Source organism: Homarus americanus, unplaced genomic scaffold (genome assembly GCF_018991925.1).
Source record: "Homarus americanus isolate GMGI-L3 unplaced genomic scaffold, GMGI_Hamer_2.0 scaffold4576, whole genome shotgun sequence".
Classification (NCBI taxonomy): Eukaryota; Metazoa; Arthropoda; class Malacostraca; order Decapoda; family Nephropidae; genus Homarus; species Homarus americanus.
In genome coordinates, this window is record NW_024727438.1 from 25001 (window position 1) to 46716 (window position 21716).

A 21716-nucleotide genomic window follows, 5' to 3' on the forward strand; every position below is an offset into this window, starting at 1 on the left:
TGAGTGTGTTGTCTGAGTGTGTTGTGTTGTGGTTAGTGTGTTGTGTTGTCTGAGGGTTGTGTTGTGTTGTCTGAGTGTGTTGTGTTGTGCAGTGAGTGTGTTGTGTTGTTGAGGTTGTCTGAGCGGTGTTGTGTTGTCTGAGTGTTGCGTTGTGTGTTTTGTTGTGTTGTGTTAGTCCTGCCAACCTATGATACAGATTTATATGTATTTGATCTATTAATCTTTGTAATCACTTTCTGTATAAATTATTGTATTTATTTTATTTCTTGTGAATCTTTACCTAATCTAACCTAACCTAACTTGACCTGACCTGACCTGACCTGACCTGACTCTAATTCACTACCCTAACTTCAACCTCAAGAAAAAGGAATAAAATAGCAACTTTTAAGTATTATAAAATAGGTGTCTAATCTTTCAAAGGTGACCCCCCCAAAAAAAAAAAATATATATAAAAACCACGAAGACATTTACAAGTTCTCCCATGGTTCAAAAATACCTCTACAAATATAAAATAGATGAAACAAGGTAGTCCCTCCTAAACTTCACTTTACCCATTTTTTTTTTTCTTTACACAAAACTTTCCAACATTCATCCTAAAACATCTTCCCGCTGCAGAAAGTTGGTGCGTGTGAGAGATGAGGAGTGAGTACCTTGAGACAATACAAGGGCAATGAGTCTCACGGCGTCATATATCGATGTTTATAATTTGTTTTCTGTTAGGGTATAGGGGGAGGTACTTTGTGCACCTCTAAGCTGTGGTAGTACTCTGTGGTCGTTCTAAGCTGTGTAGTACTCCCCTGTCGCCACCCTAAGCTGTGGTAGTACCTTGTACACCATGTAGTAGTTCTGTCGCCACCTCCTAAACTGTGGTAGCCTCATGACCACCACCGGTAGTAGTCCCTATGACCACTTAATCTGGTAGTAGTCCCTATGACCACCCTAAATGTGTGTAGTCCTTATGACCACTCTAAACTGTGGTAGTCCCATGACCACCTCAAACTGTGGTAGTAGCCCCTATGACCACCTAAACTGTGTAGTAGTCCCGTGACCACCTAAACTGTGTGGTAGTAGTCCCTATGACCACCCTTGGTGTGTAGTAGTCCCTATGACCACCCTAAACTGTGGTAGTAGCCCCTATGACCACCCTAAACTGTGGTAGTAGCCCCTATGACCACCCTAAACTGTGGTAGTAGCCCCTATGACCACCCTAAACTGTGGTAGTAGTCCCTATGACCACCCTAAACTGTGGTAGTAGCCCCTATGACCACCCTAAACTGTGGTAGTAGCCCCTATGACCACCCTAAACTGTGGTAGTAGCCCCTATGACCACCCTAAACTGTGGTAGTAGTCCCTATGACCACCCTAAACTGTGGTAGTAGCCCCTATGACCACCCTAAACTGTGGTAGTAGCCCCTATGACCACCCTAAACTGTGGTAGTAGTCCCTATGACCACCCTAAACTGTGGTAGTAGCCCCTATGACCACCCTAAACTGTGGTAGTAGCCCCTATGACCACCCTAAACTGTGGTAGTAGCCCCTATGACCACCCTAAACTGTGGTAGTAGTCCCTATGACCACCCTAAACTGTGGTAGTAGCCCCTATGACCACCCTAAACTGCGGTAGTAGCCCCTATGACCACCCTAAACTGTGGTAGTAGCCCCTATGGCCACCTTAAACTGTGGTGACCTTGTTGACACAGTAAATATGGACGGATGTACTTGCGGGCAGACAAATAGTTTCTGGTAAAAGCATATTCTCGTTTACGGGACGAAGAACGAGGCGATAAACTACAGTCGGGTATTAAGGCATTTCTTACCCTGCCTCCTGCACAATCTCCATGTAAAGAAATATATACATCATACATCGCCCAGCTGACGCCAACGTAATCCACGAGACTGCAAATCCGGAAGTTTTATTGCATCTATATTTTTTCCCGGGACTAACAAGATTACCGCCGACCGTGTTGAAGAAATGGCCGTGTTAAAGAAACCCCCCCTTTTTTTTTTTCCTTCACCGTTAGAATTATTTCCCAAGGACGATGTCAGCTTCCGTAAGTTTAGGGAGTGTTGTTCTGTATCCATGATGGCTGTACCGTCTTCATCGACAAATACAAGCTGTCAGGATATCACTCCCACGATAACTCTTTGTACCGGTTGACCTTATTAACACGAGCTGAAAACACCAGTGAGGGCCCTTGTACTCTGTTATCTAACGAGGTACTTGGTAGTAAACAGGAGGTACTTGGTAGTAATCAGGAGGTACTTGGTAGTAATCGGGAGGTACTTGGTAGTAATCAGGAGGTAATTGGTAGTAATCGGGAGGTACTTGGTTGTAATCAGGAAAATTCGAAAAATGATGGTTTTAATAAGACACGGGTCACAGTCACTCATCTCTCTCTCTCTCTCTCTCCAAGTATTATTGACCATGACCGTATAGGTACATGATATGCCCCCGGCAGTGATAGTGACTAAAGTGTCAAACAAATTAAGATATAACAACATAATAATGGAGCAAACTGCAGCGGGCCTATTGGACAGTCCCGTTTACACCCAACCCCTATCGCTCATATATCCATCCAACCTATATTTGAAGTTATCCAGCGTGTTGGCCTTAATGATTATGTTCGGTAACTTGTTCCATTCATCCACTACTCTATTTTCAAACCAATGTTTACCTATCTCGCGCCTAAATTTAAATTTGATAAGAGTTCGCCGCTGGTTGGATAGTTTGAGTACCTTTGTTATATCACCTTTGTTTAGTCCTGACTTCCATTTATACACCCCTATCATATCGCCCCTCACTCTACGTCTCTCGAGGGAGTGCATATTAAGATGATTTAACCTGTCTCTGTGCTCAAGGTTCCTAATGCCCGGGAATAGTCTTGTCATTCTCCTCTGTATGCATTCGAGGGATTCTATATCCATTCTGTAGTACGGTGACCAAAGCTGAACTGCATAATCCAAGTGAGGTCTCACAAGCGCAACACATAGTTTTAGGATGACTTCGCTAGTCTTAACTAACACTCCTCTGTATGAACCAAAGTACTTTGTTAGTCTTGTTTCAAGCAAATACACATTGTTGACTTAGTTTAAGATTCCTACTTATTATTGCCCCTAAATCTTTCTCACAGTCGGATTTCTCTACATCGACGTTGTTCATCTGATATCTGGTTTCTGTACATCTCCTAGGATAAGTACTTTATATTTGTCCACATTAAATTTCATCTGCCATTTTTCAGACCATGCGAATATTTTTTTTTTTAGATCTTGTAGTTATGCGGAATCCTCGTCAGATTTAATTACAAAGCCTATATTAGTGTCGTCAGTAAATTTACTAATGTTGCTGTCTACGTCTATATCTATGTCGTTTATGTATATAATAAATAGTAATGGTCCAAGTACTGAGCATTGGGGTACTCCATTAGTGACGTTACCCCAATCGGATGAAGTGGCATTAATGACTCTGTTTACTGTCCTGTAACCACACCCTAATCCATTTTAGACTAACTCCTCCAATGCCACGAGCCTCCACTTTATGTATAAGTCTTTCGTGGGGGACTCAGTCGAAGTCTTTGCTAAATTCGAGGTAAACCACATCATAATCGTGTCCGTCATCCACTGATTCGGAAACAATTGAAATGAATGATAATAGATTTGTCAAACATGAACGCCCACTTTTGAAGCCATGCTGGGAATCATAAATTACTGCCGAGGGATATAGGTCAGGGTTGTAGTGGAGACATACCCAAGTAAGAAGAGAGAGATAGAGAGAAAGAGAGTGAGAGAGAGAGGAGGAGGAAGAGTAATGAAGATGAAGAACAAGAGAAATAAAGAAAAATAAAGAAACATAAAGAGATAGAATGAGAGAAGTGGAATGGTTAAGTTTTGATGTCTTAGATTTTCGTGGCTTTTTTAAGGTTTTCTCGGCATAAATTAAAATATTATTCAAACTTTTGCATCATTAAAAGTCCCATTGAGTTGGTTAATTAAAAATATAATATTCATTGTCACGTAAATATTGATGTACTCCGGAACTCACTTGGCACTCTTAGGAGAGAGATGTTGGTATTTTTTGGCAGGAGAGAAATACACTTGTAGCAACATCTGTGTGGGAGAGGAGTAGAAGGGGAGGAAGAGGGGAGGAGGAGGAATAGGAGGAGGAGGGAGAGGGAGAGGATATAGAGAGGAGGAGGAGAAGGAGGGGTGGGGGGGGGGGGATGGGGAGGGAGGAAGGGGGAGGAGGGAGGAGGGAGGATGGGGGGAGGGTAGCAGGACCGGGGTGAGCCATACCATCAAGGCGTGTGTGTCTTGTTGTCACGCGCCCGACCTATCAATCAGCCTCCCCTCCACCTCCCCACACAACCCCCCTCCTTCCTTCCCCCATCCCCCAACTTTTCCCCTCCCCACACACAACCTGGACCCTCCCCCACACAACCTGGCCCCCTCCCTCCCCAACCCATAAAATCAAGTAAATAATTTCAATATTCAACTTGCAATAACTCCCACATTGCATTATATTCAGCCTCTGATACTCGACAGCATTACAACATTTGTATTAAGAAACATCTATGTTATCTCGTATATAATATGTCATCCATCAGTCAGGACAAGGCTTCTGAGTTCAAACCCACGTTAATGAGGGTTACGTCCGCGAGGCTGCAGCTGCCCGTGTGAAATGTAATTTTATCATGGCCGCCACACAAGTAAAATGACAGAGCTGAGCATTTAAGAAATTATTAATGTTGAGAGTAAATGTCCGGCTTAGCCACTAACGAGGTCACGACCAGACAAGGTGAATGAAGAACTGTGTTGGACAATTCCCCTTGAAAAGTGATTGTTTGTACTCATTTGAGACACACACACACACACACACACACACACACACACACACACACACGGCTGTTGTATGTAGCACAATCTGAGACTCCTGGAGAACGTGTAACCAAAATCTAGAGAAGTAGTGAGCAGAACAGAGACTTCACCTGACGGGAGAAATATGAACTTCGACCTTGACTGATGATATTTACGTTTTTTCTTACACAACACGTACCCGGACTACTGCCGAGTTGAACCAAAAAAAGGTCACCATCATAGGGAAAGAGAAGGTCAGCCCAGAACACTTTTCTAGGCATGGGTCCAACGTATTCATCCCTGGGTTCCAACTCTTAATATTCTACTTCTCCCGAGCCAGTTTTAAACCCAGTCCTAGTCTCTCAACAACAACAACAACAACAACAACAATAATAATAATAATAATAATAATAATAATAATAATAATAATAATAATAATAATAGTAATAGTAATAATAATAATAATAATAATAATAATAATAATAATAATGATAACAAAACAACAACAATAATAATAATATAAACTATAATTTAAAAGTTCTTCACCCGCCATTACAGGGTTACCATTTACTTCTGCTTCCAATCATTATTCTACTTCTGGTTCCAATGTTTTTTTTTTTTCATAGTTTTTATTGCCGTCTTTAAGTCCTGTTTCTGACTCCTTTTCCTAAAATTCCTTAACTTTCTTTTTCGTTCGCCCTCCTTCAGGCATCATCACTCCCAAACTCTTCCACACCTCTGTTGGCTCTCCTTCCATCTCCCCTTCGTCACTTCTCCTCACAGCTAATACAGGTTCTGGCTCTGTTTCCAGGCCACCTTGCAGCCATAACTCAAGCAATATTTCCAATATGCTTCCAGATCAAATTTCCAGCACCTGATTCCAGTCCACGCTCCAGCAACTGCCTCCAGCCCACGTTCCAGCACCTGCCTACAGCCCACGTTCCAGGACTTGCCTCCAGCTCACGTTCCAGGACTTGCCTCCAGCCCACGTTCCAGCACCTGCCTCCAGCCCACGTTCCAGCACCTGTCACCATTCCACGTTCCAGCACCTGTCACCATTCCACGTTTCAGCACCTGTCACCATTCCACGTTTCAGCACCTGTCACCACTCCACGTTTCAGCACCTGTCGCATTCCACGTTCCGCTGTCGCATTCCCGTTCCAGCACCTGTCACCATTCCACGTTCCAGCACCTGTCACCATTCCACGTTCCAGCACCTGTCACCATTCCACGTTCCAGCACCTGTCACCATTCCACGTTTCAGCACCTGTCACCACTCCACGTTTCAGCACCTGTCACAGCCCATCTTCCATCACTTCTCCTTCCATTTAGCATCCGCGATCCCAGCAGTTCCGACAACTTCTGACGCTGGGTCCACAGTATTAGAGTAGCGGCATCAAGCCTTCACCCACCACAAATTCCCAACACAATCAAATTTGCCGCACAGACCCCACGTATAAAACCCAGATCTGTGAATATCTGAGAAGTGGAGAACCCGCCCCCAACCCCCTAGACCAAGAAGCAATTACATGATTGGTCGTCGCGAGGTAAAGGTAGGGAGAGGAGGAAGACAGAGAGGAAATTAAGTGGAGAAAAAAAGGGAAGGTGAGGAGTGGAGAAGGTGAGGTGTGAGGGAAATGAGGGGTGAGAGATGGAGGAGGGGAAGGAAGGAGGAGGAGGGACAGGAGAACGGAATGAGAGATTGAACAAAGAAAAAGAGAGTGGAGAGAGATTGGAAAGCAGCGATTAAAAAAAGATAGATAAATCGAGAGAGAGAAAAATAAAGAGAGATTAAGAGCGAGAGGAAATAAGAGAGAGAATGAGAAAGAGAGGAATCAAAAACATCTCCCTCGGCACCATCTGATCTGGGTTTAACTTAAGGCATGATGGGAAGACTCGGGAAGCACCATGTTATCTCTTTAAACAAACATTGTACCTAGGATAAGCCTCATACCTGCCAGCTAGCTTCCTGGGGTAGTTTATATCGCTCGTCTTTATATAACGTGTCATCTATAGTGGATAAGTTAAGGTCTGATATACACTGTTTATAGTGGTGACGTATTAATAGAGCATTTATATGTACAGTAAGGGAGAATAACAAAAAATATTGACGTATTATCGCTGCTTCATTTAAGTCATTGGCTTAATTTTGTATTGTGGATCGAGTTATTTTGTAGGAACACCTGAAAGTTTGCCCCCTAAATTTATTTCACCTGAATATTAGCCCCGGCTTAGTTCACATGAAGAGTAACCACCCTAACCTAACCCCCCCCCCGAGGCACGTATTGAAGCACTGATGAATACCTATATAGACTATGGTTAAAGGTCACCTGTTATAAACACTTGACGGGAATATATGTAGACTGTAGAGGTATATATTAATCATATAATGTAAACAATGAACTTACTATTTCCCAAGACTAATAAAACAATACAAATTATCATATATATAAGTTCAGCTCCTTTATTCTGAGTGAAATAAATAATATAATCATTAAATTAAGAACTGTATCGTATACACTTTACTGAGACGATGGCTGCTTACAATAAAACAACTTATGATAAAAGAAATCTAAAACACAAAATCTAAAATTAAATAAAAATATATATAAGATTTCCTTCGCCATCTCTTTCCTGTAATGTCCATCTAAATGTGATGTATAGGCCAGCAACTTAATTATGGTATACGACACACCTTGATATACCTGTACGTTCATAGCCTCAAAAAACTCAAAGTAAAAATATAAAGAGTTACGACCTGAAGCAGACTTTTCCTTTGATGTCCAACCAGGTGTAAAAATGTAGGTCACAGTGGACTAATTAAGGTGGCCGGAGGAGGAGGGGTGGAGGGGGGGGGAGGGGTGTGTGATGTACAGGTGTTCAAGGAAACATGGTGGTGGTGGTGGTGGTGGTGGTGGTGGTGGTGGTGGTGGAGTAAAATGGATGCAAAGGCGAGGCCGAAATGTGTGTTGGTAGTGGTGATGATGGAGGAGAACAAGAAGAACAAGAAGAACAAGAAGAACAAGACGATGAAAAACAAGAAGAAGAAGAAATCATTGACAACACCCAGGTCACCATTGAGAACAACCTCTATAAGAAGACCCAAAACAGCATTAAGTGTGTGGCAAGTGTAAGTGGTTGGTGTCCACTTATATACAGTACACTCCCAGCTGTATGTGACAGAGTCCTCACTTCTTTTACACCTCATGGAATTTACCGGATTATAGTTAGTCAAACCTAACCGAACCTAACCTAACCTAACCTAACCTAACCTAACCTAACCTAACCTAACCAACCACTTTATTTCTAGTTTTTCTCTAAATATTCCTCGCTATTTTTCCCTATCTTACTTAAAGGCATTCATGTCAAGATCAACATATTGGGAAAGCCTCCAAAGATTCATGGAACACAGACGAGAGACAAAGACCACAGTTTACAGCACAGAAAATACTTAAAAGTCTGGTTCCTCACTTAAAACACACTTAAGAGTACATACTGGAGTGTTAAGTAGGGAATACACAACACACTCTCTGGTAAGTAGGAATGAGGCAATTGATCGGATAACACAGGACTAATCGACGTACTGGAACCTTGTTGAACTCGTTACAAGAAAATATTAAGTTTATCGACGGGAGAATCAATATAAATTTTCAAACACGAATTAGATTACCATATTTCTCCTCAATGTACTCAAGGTCCAAAATGCCAAAATGTAGCTTTACGATTTTGTGAGACATTATGACACAACGGACGAAGGATTTTGACAACCCTACCGAGACAACAGGAGTCACAGTGTTCATTATGAAATTCATCGGACCTCTCCTTAAAGATACTTTTTGGAGTGAGTCGTGGAGGTGACGAGCAGTAACACCTTATAGTTGATCAAGCTGCAATTGGTGAGGCTTGAGAGCTAACCAACCGGCAGGGTAGTTAAGTCAGATCACCCAATGGGATGAACGCCAGGTACACAGCCGCCAAGTTACGAGTTAACTACGTCTGCTAATTACCCTGTTAAGCGAATATGGTGTTTAGTAATGCCATATCAACCACGTCAAGAGTACCGTGATCACACCTAGTACCGCCGTAAACACCATCAACATGACCAGCACTACCAACATTATTACTGGGCGGTGTTAGTGGCGTCATCATGACCAATGAGAGAGGAGCATCACCACGACCTGTTGGAGGAGGAGGAGGAGGAGGAGGAGGAGGAGGAGGAGGAGGAGGAGGATGAGAAGGAAGAGGAGGAGGAGGAGGAGGAGGAGGAGGAGGAGGAGGAGGAGGAGGAGGAGGAGGAGGAGGAGGAGGAGGAAGAGGAGGAGGAGGAGGAAGAGGAAGAGGGAAGGGAGGAGGAGGAAGAGGAAGAGAAGAGGAGGAGGAGGAGGAGGAGGGAGGAAGAGGAAGAGGAGGAGGAGGAGGAGGAGAAGGAAGAGGAGGAGGAAGAGAAGAGTTTATGCTAACTCTAGCTCTAACTCTAACACTCACCTGTTAACGCCAATCTAAACCTAACCTTAACACTAACCCAACCAAAATAACCCAACTAAGCCCAACCCAGCCGACACAAGACTCACTGTACTGAACATGGTGACATCCACGCCTCAGACCCACTATGTCAAGTCCCATCCAGACGACTAGACACATACAAGAGAGGGATTAAACTAACACTGAGGGATGATACACTGGACATGAAGGGGGATTTAACCCCATACCAAGAGAGTGAGTCCCACAATCCCCCCCCCGTCTAACCAAAGAGGAATAGGATCTAGGTATATTTTTGTTCCCGTGTTTACTATGAAATAATACAGGGTGTCCCAAAATTTAGCACACGTAGTAATCAGATTTTAACATTTCCCGTTAATTCACCAAACGTTCAAATTACCCATCATAAACTAATTACGTCGATACATGAACACAACCTTTTGGGCCACTCTGTTCATTAGTGTCCGTATACCTGTGTGTAATTAACAAACCAATGTACGCTGGTAATAGTACACCTGAGTACTTCAACACCACACCAATTTCTCCGTGTATGTTTTAACCATTCGCCTATGTATGATTATCTTTATGTATTTACCATAACAAAACATCTAAGTATGATTAAATGTGTATATTTAGTACTTGGGTTTATCTTAGTATGATTATTTTTGTATATCTAACTTAACACTACAGCAAATACCAACATGGAAAGTATGACAATATTTTCCCTAATACATAGTTTTCCCAATACAAATATTCCCCAACATACGTTCTCCCAGCACGCATTTCCCCCAACAATACCGCTATTCCCCAAAGCTCTCTTATTTTAAATTCAATTCTATTCCTCCTCCTCTGGTGGGGAAACTTTTCGCTGGCGGGGAAACTTTTCGCTGGCGGGGAAAAGTACGAGTAAAGTTTTTTTTCTAAGGACGAAGAAAAAGATCGCCTCAGTTCCTACTCTGGAAAAATTTACTGTAACTTTCTATCTGTTTTCGTATCACCTGAAGATTAATCCTATATCTAACCTTACCCACCATAACCTAACCTAACTTAACCTAACTCTAACCTGACCTAATTTAACTTGCACTATCGCTAACCTAACCTAACCAGACACCCAAAGTAGCATTAGGGTGTTTAATCTTTAGGTAAAATAAGTTCTAATCTTCAGGTAATCTATGTTTACCTATGCAAATGCAGGTGAGCATTGTTTCATCTTCTATGTAAACAACAGGTGTTCACTTTGCACCTTTTCAACATTTACAGTACATAACTCTCTCTCTACACCTTCCAGTCCACGGCTACACACTCTAGTACACACCTACACCCTCTAGTACACACCTACACCCTCCAGTACACACCTACACCCTCCAATACACACCCACACCCTCTAGTACACACCCACACCCTCCAGCACACACCCACACCCTCCAGCACACACCTACACCCTCCACACACCCACACCCTCCAGTACACACCCACACCCTCCAGTACACACCTACACCCTCCAGTACATACCCACATCCTCAAGCACACCCACACCCTCTAGTACACACCCACACCCTCAGTACACACCTACACCCTCTAGTACACACCTACACCCTCTAGCACACACCCACACCTTCTAGCACACACCTACACCCACCAGTACATACCTACATCCTAGTACACACCCACACCCTCCACACACACCCACACCCTCCACACACACCTACACCCTCCAGCACACACCCACACCCCCAGTGCACACACCTCACACCCTCCACACACCCACACCCAGCACACACCCACACACCTAGCACCCACACCCAGCACACACCCACACCCAGCACACCCACACCCTCCAGTACACACCCACACCCTCCAGTACACACCACACCCTCCAGCACACCCACACCCCCAGTACACACCACCTCCAGTACACACCTACACCCCTCTAGTACACACCTACACCTCCACACACACCTACACCCTCCAATACACACCTACACCCTCCAGTACACACCTACACCCTCTAGTACACACCCACCCTCCACACCTACACCTCCAACACACACCTACACCCCTCCAGTACACACCCACACCCCTCCAGCACACACCTACACCCTCTAGTACACACCCACACCCTCCAGCACACACCCACACCCTCCAGCACACACCCCACACCCCTCCAGCACACACCCACACCCTCCAGTACACACCCCACACCCCAGTACACACCTACACCTCACACACACCCACACCCACCAGTACATACCCACATCCTAGGCACACACCACACCCTCCAGTACACACCCACACCCTCCACACACCTACACCCTCCAGCACACACCCACACCCTCTAGTACACACCCTACACCCCTCCAGCACACACCTACACCCTCCAGTACACACCTACACCCACACACCTACACCCTCCAGTACACACCTACACCCCTAGTACACACCTACACCTTCAAGCACACACCTACACCCACCAGTACACACCTACACCCCCCAGCACACCTACACCCTCCAGCACACACCTACACCCTCCACACACACCCACACCCTCCAGCACAGCTGTATCCCCAGCCAGTCAGAGGAGAGAGAGAGGCGGAAGCACCACAGAACTGCAGACAAAACCACTATTGAAAGTTAGATGGAGGAGACGACGGAGGGAGTGAGGGAGGAGTGAGGAGAGATGGAGGGAGTGAGGGAGGGAGGGGGTACCTCACACATGCCCTCCATCACCAGGTACTAGAAGATTCCCTCCAGAGGATCGAACAGTCACCGTCTTCCTCTCCCCTCCCTCCCCTTTCCTCTTCACCATTCTCTTCTTTTTTAAATTAACATTCTACTTTTCCTCTTTCCACGTCTTCTCTTCCTCCCTCCTCATTCCCTGTTTCTTCATTCTATTCCTTTATCTCTGTTCTTCCGTCTTCTCCTCCTCCTCCTTCCCCCCATCATCATCAGTTTTCAGCAGTTCCTCCTCCTCCTCCTCCTCCTCTTCCTTCTTATCACCTCATCAATCTTCTTCTATATTTTTCTTTCATTAACTCCTCCTTACCCTCGTCTCCACCTGTTTCACCTTCTCCTCTTCCTCCTTCTTCTTCTCCTACGCTACGTCCCCTTTCATCATCATCACCTCCACCTCCGTCTTCAATTTTATTTAACCATTCATTCTCTTTCGTTTCAATTTCATCTTATTTCTCATCCTCCTCTATTCCCCTTCTTCTTCTATTTATCCTGTTTCTTCCTTTCTCTTTCTCATCTTCCTTCTTCTCCTCCTCCCTATCCCCTATCCACCTCTAACCATCTCCACCAACCACAACCACCACTGTCACCACCACTGTCACCACCACCGCCACTATCACCATCAACAACAATAACCATCTAATCTAACCATACCATTACGATTGGGTCAAGTCAAAATGATAATGTTGGGTTAGGTTTAGGTTAGGTTAGGTTAGGTTAGGTTGTAGGTTAGGTTAGGCTTGGTTATGTTCAGGTTATGTTAGGTTTAAGTGCTGCTGAGGTTAAGTTGGGTTAGGTTTAGGTTAAGTTAGGTTATCGCCAACAACTATTCATCAAGATAAGTTTTTCCACCAACCAACAAAATTAGTTTGAGAGTGAATGGAGCTGGATGATCTCTGGAGCCAATAGCCCTCCCCCAAAAAACCATCCACCTCCTTGTCAAGTTCCACCAGCAGCTCTCTATCACTGTCGCCTATTTTATCAACTTCATTTTCGAATTTCTTACTCTTCCCTTTTATTACAGTGTTGCCCTTAACATTCTAATCCTATTTTTCTTTATACAATTTTCTTAAACTCTCTATTCGTCCGTTTTGTCAATTTTCCTATATTCCCAATTTCGTGTTTAAGTCTATTATATTCAATGTTATTATTTTTATATTTTCTGCTCATACGTTTCATCATCCAGGCTAATTATTCTTCCTCCCCATCTCTTCTCTTCCTTTCATCTTAATCTTCTTTGTTCACTCTCACTTCCCTTCTTTCATCATTATTTTTCATCAATTCTCTTTCATTAGATTTTTTATATGTAAGTTTTCCTTCCCCTTCGTTTAAACACTTTAATAATTATAATTAATTTCCCCTCGTTTACTTCTACTGTTACCTGACACAACACGGACATAATTTACAGAATCATTTACCGGGAGTCATTTATTCAATAGTGTATTTCCTTTATTACATTTCACTTACATAAAATACACCGTTTCATACACGAACTTTTTACAAACTTATCTAATAATAAATGGCAAAAATACCAAATCTTGTTAACAAATAATTTAACAAATTTTGTTGTTTACTTTAATAACTTTGTATTTTCTGTAATTTTCTCACAAACTCCGAGCAAACAAATAACCTTTGAACTGATGCTACCTTAGGCTGTCCTTGCTCGAGTCGCTTGGCTGTTCACCATTGTTTATATACCTGTACTGTCTATGGACATATTGTTTGTATACCTGCACCATGTATGTACAGTCACCTCAAAAGGTCAGCACCTTGGCAATGAGAATGAACCGCTGGAGTGAACCCTCTGAGTCCTCTGGTTCAGTTTTAATATTCAGCCCATATGCCACTCCCCCCCTCCCCATATTCTCCTTCCCTTTCTCCCATCACCTTGAACTCCCCAGACCCTCTCCTCCTCCCACTACCACTTGATGTTTAGACCCATGGAGCGTGAAACACAAAATGAAGCTTGACCTGAATGGCTTTCACTTCACCCACTCCTTCCACTCTCTCCCTCCCTCCATCCCTCTCACCCCCCCGTTTTTTTTGGAGAACATCACAATTTGCAAACAGTTTTAGCCGTGTCTTGCAACTCTGGCGTGTCGATCATTGCTCGCCACACTTGCTTCCCGCTGACGCTCAAACCTGGTACAACATTTTGCTGGCCGACTTTGGGAAAAATTCAATCATGTGCAGTTAGGTGTTGGCAGCCGGTGTATTCCCTCCATGGTGCTTGGTGATGCCATGGTTAGGGTGACTGCCATGGTTCTTGGGATGACTGCCATGGTTCTTGGATGATCATGTTTCTTGGGATGACTGCCATGGTTCTTGGGAGGATTTCCATGGTGTCCGGGGTGACTACACATGGTTCTTGGGATGACTGCCATGGTTCCTTGTGACTACCATGGTCCTTGGGGTGATTTTCATCGTATCTGGGGTGACTGCCATTATCCACACCATATAACACTAGGTTCCATCAGAAGGTTGTCATAATAAAACCGCACTCCACCAAAAAGGCTGCCCTAGAACGCTCTCACTGACGGTTGCCACACAGCACAATGTTCCCACAAAAATGATTTCCATCAACGATCTGCTCCTGTACTGTACTGTACTGTACTGTACCAGCTTCACCTTCAACTATAAATTACACAAACCCTTTCCCGCAGATTGTACTGAAACGATTTTATTCAGCTTAGGCAAACAAACCTCCAGGAACCAATGGGTTAAATCACGTACACATTTTCAAAGAATCTCGAATAAACAGCTCCAATAATAATAATAATAATAATAATAATAATAATAATAATAATAATATAATAATAATAATAATAGCGTTAAAGACGTACTTGAATTACGATCAGATTTGATAACCCAAGACCTCAAATGTATCTGCTCACACTACACTGTCCAGAGGCAGGCGGGTTCTTCTGTGGGGGAAATGGGGGAGGAAAAGGCGGGAGGAGGAGGTAGGAGGAGGAAGGAAGGGGGGGAAGGAAGGGGGGGGAAGGGGGGAAACGGGAGGGGGGAAAGGAGGAGAGGGGAGGAGGGAAAAGAGAAAGAGGAAAAGAGGAGGAGGAAGAGGAGAAGATGGATCCTTTTTCATGATGGGGGCAAGTAACAGGCTGGGGAGAACTGGGGACGGGCTAGAGGTCCTAGGGTTTCATCATGGCACCACACAGGATGTTCTGGTTTAAGGATATACTAAGTTCATTACCCAACTTTGTCGACTCCTCTTTTCATATACTCATGCACCTTCACAAGAAACTTCTCCACGTAAATTCAACTTTTTTTAACGAATATTTTTTTTTCCCAGATGAGATAAAACTTCAAACTGTAACGTGGAAAATATAAACATTTCCCTTTGATGAGGAAGTTATTTAAGGCGGATCTTTTTTTATGAATTTTGTGCCAGCCCAGTGGAAGGAAGATTTAAAATTAAAAACACTAGATTTAGGAAGAGTCATTCAGGGTGTGTGAGGGAGGGAGAGGGGGGGATGATAGACAGTGAGATTTAAGAAAGAATTGTCACTGTCAGATTCAAAACGAGATGGAAGTTGATGCCCCGACAGCCACAAGCATGATGAACCACTACAGCCCCGTCCCCTAAACAGAACGTGACAGATGACACTTTTCACCAATAGATGTCAATAAAGTCAACGAGGGGAAAGAAGTGCTCGGATTCGTGATTCAAGTCGTAGCTTTGTAGAGAGACGAGAGGAGGAGACGATGGCGACAGAATAAAAAAAAAGAAAACAAATCGACGGAAAAATTGGAGCTGTAACTCCTGTGGGAGGCGGAACAGAGACGTGTGTGTGACGGTGTCAGGAGGATGAACGACAACACATCTGTGCAGCATACGGAGACCAACAGAGTCGTCATTCACAGCAGCAGCAGCAGAAATTGCAGGAACAGCAGTGTCGTCATTCACAGCAGTAAAAACAACGTCGTTAACGTAGCTGTATCAGTAACAGCAGCTGTAGCATAAGTAACAGCGATAACAGCATCAACAGGATAGCGCATACAAGGAAAAGCAGTCAGGAGGGAGGGAGGGAGGAGGTTCCATGAGAGAAGAACCAGCCTTACATACGCCTCGCCCCGTCGCCACCAGCAGGTTTTCCGGTGTGGCGTCGTCGCATACAGGCTTGGAGGAGAGCCAAACAACTGGAGGAGGAAGAAGAGGAGGAGGATAAAGAGGAGGAGGAGGAGGAAGAAGAGAGCCGGATAAAGAGGAGAGAGGAGGAGGAGGAGGAGGAGAGGAGGAGGAGGAGGAGGAGGAGGAGGCATTCTACGACCTCTTAACCACAAACTCAGCTCACCGTCAACGTAATCACCACGGCAAAGACCCATGAGAGGATTGGCAAGAGAACCCATCTGTGCCTGAAGGAGAGAGAGAGAGAGAGAGAGAGGGAGAGAGAGAGAGAGAGAGAGAGAGAGAGAGAGAGAGAGAGAGAGAGAGATACGCCCCTACGCCCCCTGCTGAAGGAGGTAAGAACACCGTCGCTGGGCCAAGGATTAAAGCGGGACGAAGCAGAACCTCGTTTAAGGGAAGTTATTACACAAAGGTGGGAGCGTCTACACCGTGGGAGGAAGACAGGTGACTGGAGGCCCCTAAGCCGCAGTCTCTGTTCTCCCTCCTTGGATCACCTAAGACCCACCTGTGTTTTAAGGCTCTACTGAAACTTTTCCCGGAGCTTCTTGAGTACCTTGATTTTATGGCGTTTGAGGTTTGTGTAACCAAGTCTTGTTAACGCTAGAGAGAGAGAGAGAGAGAGAGAGAGAGAGAGAGAGAGAGAGAGAGAGAGAGAGAATGTGCGTGTGTGTGTGTGTATGTGTACTTTTATTCTGTAAGTGTTCGTCTGTCTGTTCGTCCAGGAGGGAGGGGAGAAGGGGAGAGGGGGGAGGAGGAGGAGGAGATGACCACTCGTCCCTCCCCACCACTTAACGGTACAGCACACCACACCACTACCACCTCCTGTTCACCCACCCACCTCTAGGCCTAACCCCTGCCCGCCACACACCCCCAAGACAGGTAGACAAGCTCTCAGGTGTGACCATCCCCCCACTCCCCACCTCCTCCTCCTACACTTCCTTTCCCTCCCCACCATCAGCAGTGCAGGACGAGGGACTCTACATCCACTCACCCCACCCACACACCTTTACGTGAATACAAACCACCATTCACTTAGCTTATAACTTAACTAAAACAACATCTATATTTAATTATCACAACTAATAACATTATTAACTAAGTCGACTACAAATGTATAAGTAAGACTTTAGCACCACTTACAAATACCTTACTTATAAAACAACAACAACAACAACAACAAATTTCATGCCAAGGCCTAATCCATCAAGTTAGCTGACACGAACTAACCAAACCCTTCTCAGCACCACCGCCTATGTTCCTCAGCGCCACTAGCCATACCACACCTCCTCAGCGCCACACTCACCATACCTACATCCTCTCAGCGCCACTACCCATACCTACACTCCCTCAGGCCACACCATACCTACACCCTCCTCGCCACTATCCATACCTACATCTATTTTACACTACTTCTACCTACACCCTCCTCTGCGCCACTAGCCATATTCTATACCCTCCTCAGCGCCACTACCCATACCTACACCACTCTCAGCTACTCATCTACACCCACCTCCTCAGCGCCACTACCCATACCCACACCTCCCTCAGCGCCACTAACACATCAACCACCACTAACTACCATCGTCACTATAATCACTAACAATACCACCACCAACCATCATCGTCACCACCAACCACCATCATCAACCACCATCATTATCCACCACCACCATCGTCACTATCAAATAAGAGTCGTTGATCTTCCTCATGAGTCAAGTACAATCAGGATAAAACAAGTCTCTCTCTCTCTCTCTCTTCTCTCTCTCTCTCTCACCACAGAGAAGAGTCTACTAGGCCATAACCAGAGGATTTACATTCCTTCTCTCTATTTTAGGTGAGGATGTTGGAAGGAGATAGTGGTATGATGGTGGGTAGGGTTGGTGGTGGTGGTGGGAGGTTGGTAGGTGGTGGTAGGGTTGGTGGTGGTGGTGGTGGGTGGGAGTAGGGCTGGTGGTGGTGGTGGGGTTGGTGGTGGTGGTGGTGGGAGGGTTGGTGGGTGGTGGGGGCAGGGTGGTGGTGGGTGGGAGTAGGGCTGGTGGTGGTGGTGGTGGGGTTGGTGGTGGTGGTGGTGGGTGGTAGTAGGGTTGGTGGTGGTGGTAGGGTGGTAGTGGTAGGGGTTGGTGGTGGTGAGTGTGGTGGTGGTGCTGGGTGTGTGGGGTGTGGTTGCAGTAGGGTTGGTAGTGGTGGTGGTGGTGGTGGTGGTGGTGGTGGTGGTGGTAGTTAGGGGCAGGGGTAGTTGGGGGGATAAACAGAGCACCTAACGAGGCAGTTAAGATGGTAGTATTCAGGCCTGCAGCTAGATTACTACCCCTTAAGGTATTTTCTTATGTAACCACACACACACACACACACACACACACACACGTTTAATAAAGCCGATTTTAGAGTACAGCATCGGAGGATGAAGGATGTTGAGGGGAGGCTGAGGAGGGCGGAGGGAGGGGTGAGGGAGGGTGGAGGATGGTGAGGGAAGGTGGAGGGATGAGGAGGGGAGGTGGAGGATGTGGTGGGGAGGGAGGCTGAGGGAGGGTGGAGGGAGGTGAGGGAGGGGTGGAGGATGGTGGGTGGTGGTGGGAGGAGGGTGGAGGATGGTGAGGGAGCTGAGGGAGGGTGTGGAGGAGGGTTGAGGAGGGTGGAGGATGGTGAGGGGAAGGTGGAGGATGGAGGGAGGGGAGGGTGGAGGATGGTGAGGGAGGCTGAGGGGAGGGCGGGAGGGAGGGTGGAGGGAGGGTGGAAGATGGTGAGGGAGGCTTGAGGGAGGGCGGAGGAGGTGAGGAGGGGGGAGGAGGGTGAGGGAGGGGGAGGATGTTGAGGGAAGGTGGAGGATGAGGAGGGAGGGTGGGAGGGATGGTGAGGGAGGATAGAGGATGAAGGAGGCTGAGAGGGAGAGAGGGTGGGAGGAGAGGGGTGGGAGGAGGGTTGGGGGAGAGGGTGGAGGATAGTGTGGGAGGGGAGGGTGGGTGGAGGATGGAGGGGAGGGGTGGAGGATGCAGAGGGAGGGTGGAGGATGGTGAGGAGGGTGGAGGATAGTGAGAGGGTGGAGGATAATGATGGAGAGTGGAGGATGGTGGAGGAGGGTGGAGGAAGGTGACAGGAGAGGTAGGGCCACAGTGCACGGGTATATCCATTTGCATGTAATAAGAAGACACGGTCACCTGCTATGACGAGTTCGAACAAAACCCGAACACACACACACGGCTTGCGGTGCCTCACTATTAAGCTGACAACGCGCGGTATTTAAGACACTAACAGGTACACATTGTAGTTAACCTCCTTTCTCTGTACTCGTGTTTAGGGTCTGGAATAAGATGGTATCAAAGCTTGTATATGTCAAATTTAATTTTTCTGGGTACATAAATAATACCTATTTTAACACTAATGACTATATTCTTGCTTCACACGATGGGATATGTACTGGGATTTCTATAATAATAATAATAATAATAATAATAATAATAATAATAATAATAATAATAATAATAATAATAATAATAATAATAATAATAATAATAAAACAAAAACAAAACAACTAACTAAAAAAAACAAAGAAAACAACAATGACCACAAAAATATCCAAACAAGTTACTATATAATTTTTTTTCTTTTTTCCCACGAATATTGGAATGTTCCTCCTCTCACAACCAGGAGGTCAACACGTCCTGCTCTTTACTTTGGTAATGCATAATGTTTAACTTAATCAAGCCCAGACGGAAGGCCTGGTACAGCACGAAGACACAGGGATACTGGGAGGAGGGGAGGAGGAAGAAGAAGGAAGGAGGAGGAGATAAAGAGGGAGGAGTGAGGAGGAGGAGGAGGAGGAAGGGGAGGAGGAGGAGGAGGAGGAGGAGGAGGAGGAGGAGGAGGAGGGAGGAGGAGGAGGAGGAGGAGGAGGAGGGAGGAGGAGGAGGAGGAGGAGGAGGAGGAGGAGGAAGGAGGAGGAGGAGAGAGTCAAACACCTATTTTACTCAGCCAGGTGACGAATCAAATTAAGGAGATTTTTTACACACACACACAATACACACACACACACACACACACACACGATGGTAAGTGACTCTGTGTTTTATTTCTGGAAAGATATTTTTATTCTGATTGGATGTGTGTAAAGTAATAAGTTTTAAGTAGTGAGTTTATGAAGTCTTGTGTAATGTATCAGAACTTCTCCAAATCAGGTATAAAACAACTTGTAAAAACACCAGCTGATCTCGTTGAGTTATTGAAATCGGTCAAACACCACCTTCAAATCAGGTAAATCACCATTGTCGTTTTGAGGTTTAATGAAATCAGGTTGAATACAAATTTACATCAAATGGCAATTGGAATCAAGTGTATAGGCGCGTGTGTGTGTGTTGGGTTCATTGACCTGACCTGACCTTAGAGTAGGAGGGTCATGGAAAGAGAGGGAAGGTCAGGGGTAGAAGGAGAAGAGGGAGGAGGGAAGAAGGAAGAGAGGGAGGGAGGAGGGAAGGAGGAGGAGAGGTAGGGGAGGGGGAGGGAGGTGTGAAGGGGAGTGGCGAGGTAGGGGGAGTGAAGAGGAGGGGGAGAGGAAGAATGTTGCATTATAAGGTTGTCTCAAAAGTTTTAAGCCAAAAAACAATTAGAACGAATACATAGTAAAGGACACACACACACACACAAGAGTGCACATTGTCATTTTAAAGCAAATGATCGTAACTTGTATATATAGTATAATTAATTAAGTGTCATTATTGTTCTCACTACCCAGACGGAATAAAAATGAATTACTGTGACTGTAGTGATTATTGTGACGACGTGTGTGTGTGTGTGTGTGTGTGTGTGTGTGTGTGTGTGTGTGTGTGTGTGTTTTGTGGTGTGGTGTGGTGTGTGTGGGGTGTTGGGTTAATTAGTTTTTTGTGGCGGTTGTCTGAGTCCTGTAAATCAAGACCAGGGTTTGTGGGGGTTGGTGGGTTGTGTTTTGGTTTTTTTGTTGTTTTGTGTTGTGGTTTTTTTTTTACTAAATCCTTAGCTTTGGTAAATCAGCACTTTGATGTTTGTTGTCCAAAATTTATGTTTGTCAATCCTACATTTTGAAAAACTCTAAACTTTGGACCAGGTTTCAATGCTTCTGGCAGAGACTTATAGTTTGGTGCCAAGTTTTTATGCTGGGACCAATTGTCTTCAACTTTTGGTTTTTTTTTAAGGTGAATATTTTTGTTATGATGACATATTTTTGCCTGGGCTGTGATGTTGTTGGTTGTCCTGCAACTGTTGCTGTGACGTGCAGGACGGTGGCATCTACCTTTATCTATTTTATATAAGGGAGGGAGGTGGGGACTAAGGGTGTTGGGGGGGGGGGAGATGTGTGGGTTTGGGGGGGAGAGAGGGTGAGAGGAGGTGGAGGAAAGGAGGAAAAGATGGCGATGAAGGAAGAAAGGAAGGAAAGGAGAGGTGGGGATAGGAGGAAAGAAAGGAAAATAGAGACGGAAAGAGGGTGGGGTGAGTAAGTGAGAGAGGGAGAGAGAGGGAGGGGGGGGGGGGGGGGGGGTTG

The 21716-nt window shown here is 45.3% G+C and overlaps 1 protein-coding gene across 1 annotated transcript; it reads left to right on the forward strand.

Annotated features, from left to right (window-relative positions):
* Positions 1-2039: 2039 nt before the first annotated feature.
* Positions 2040-6183, forward strand: LOC121865860 (flocculation protein FLO11-like). The gene is made up of 2 exons (XM_042365414.1): positions 2040-2051; positions 5560-6183. The coding sequence occupies exons 1-2, from the start codon at positions 2040-2042 to the stop codon at positions 6181-6183; spliced, it is 636 nt and encodes a 211-aa protein (XP_042221348.1).
* Positions 6184-21716: the final 15533 nt, after the last annotated feature.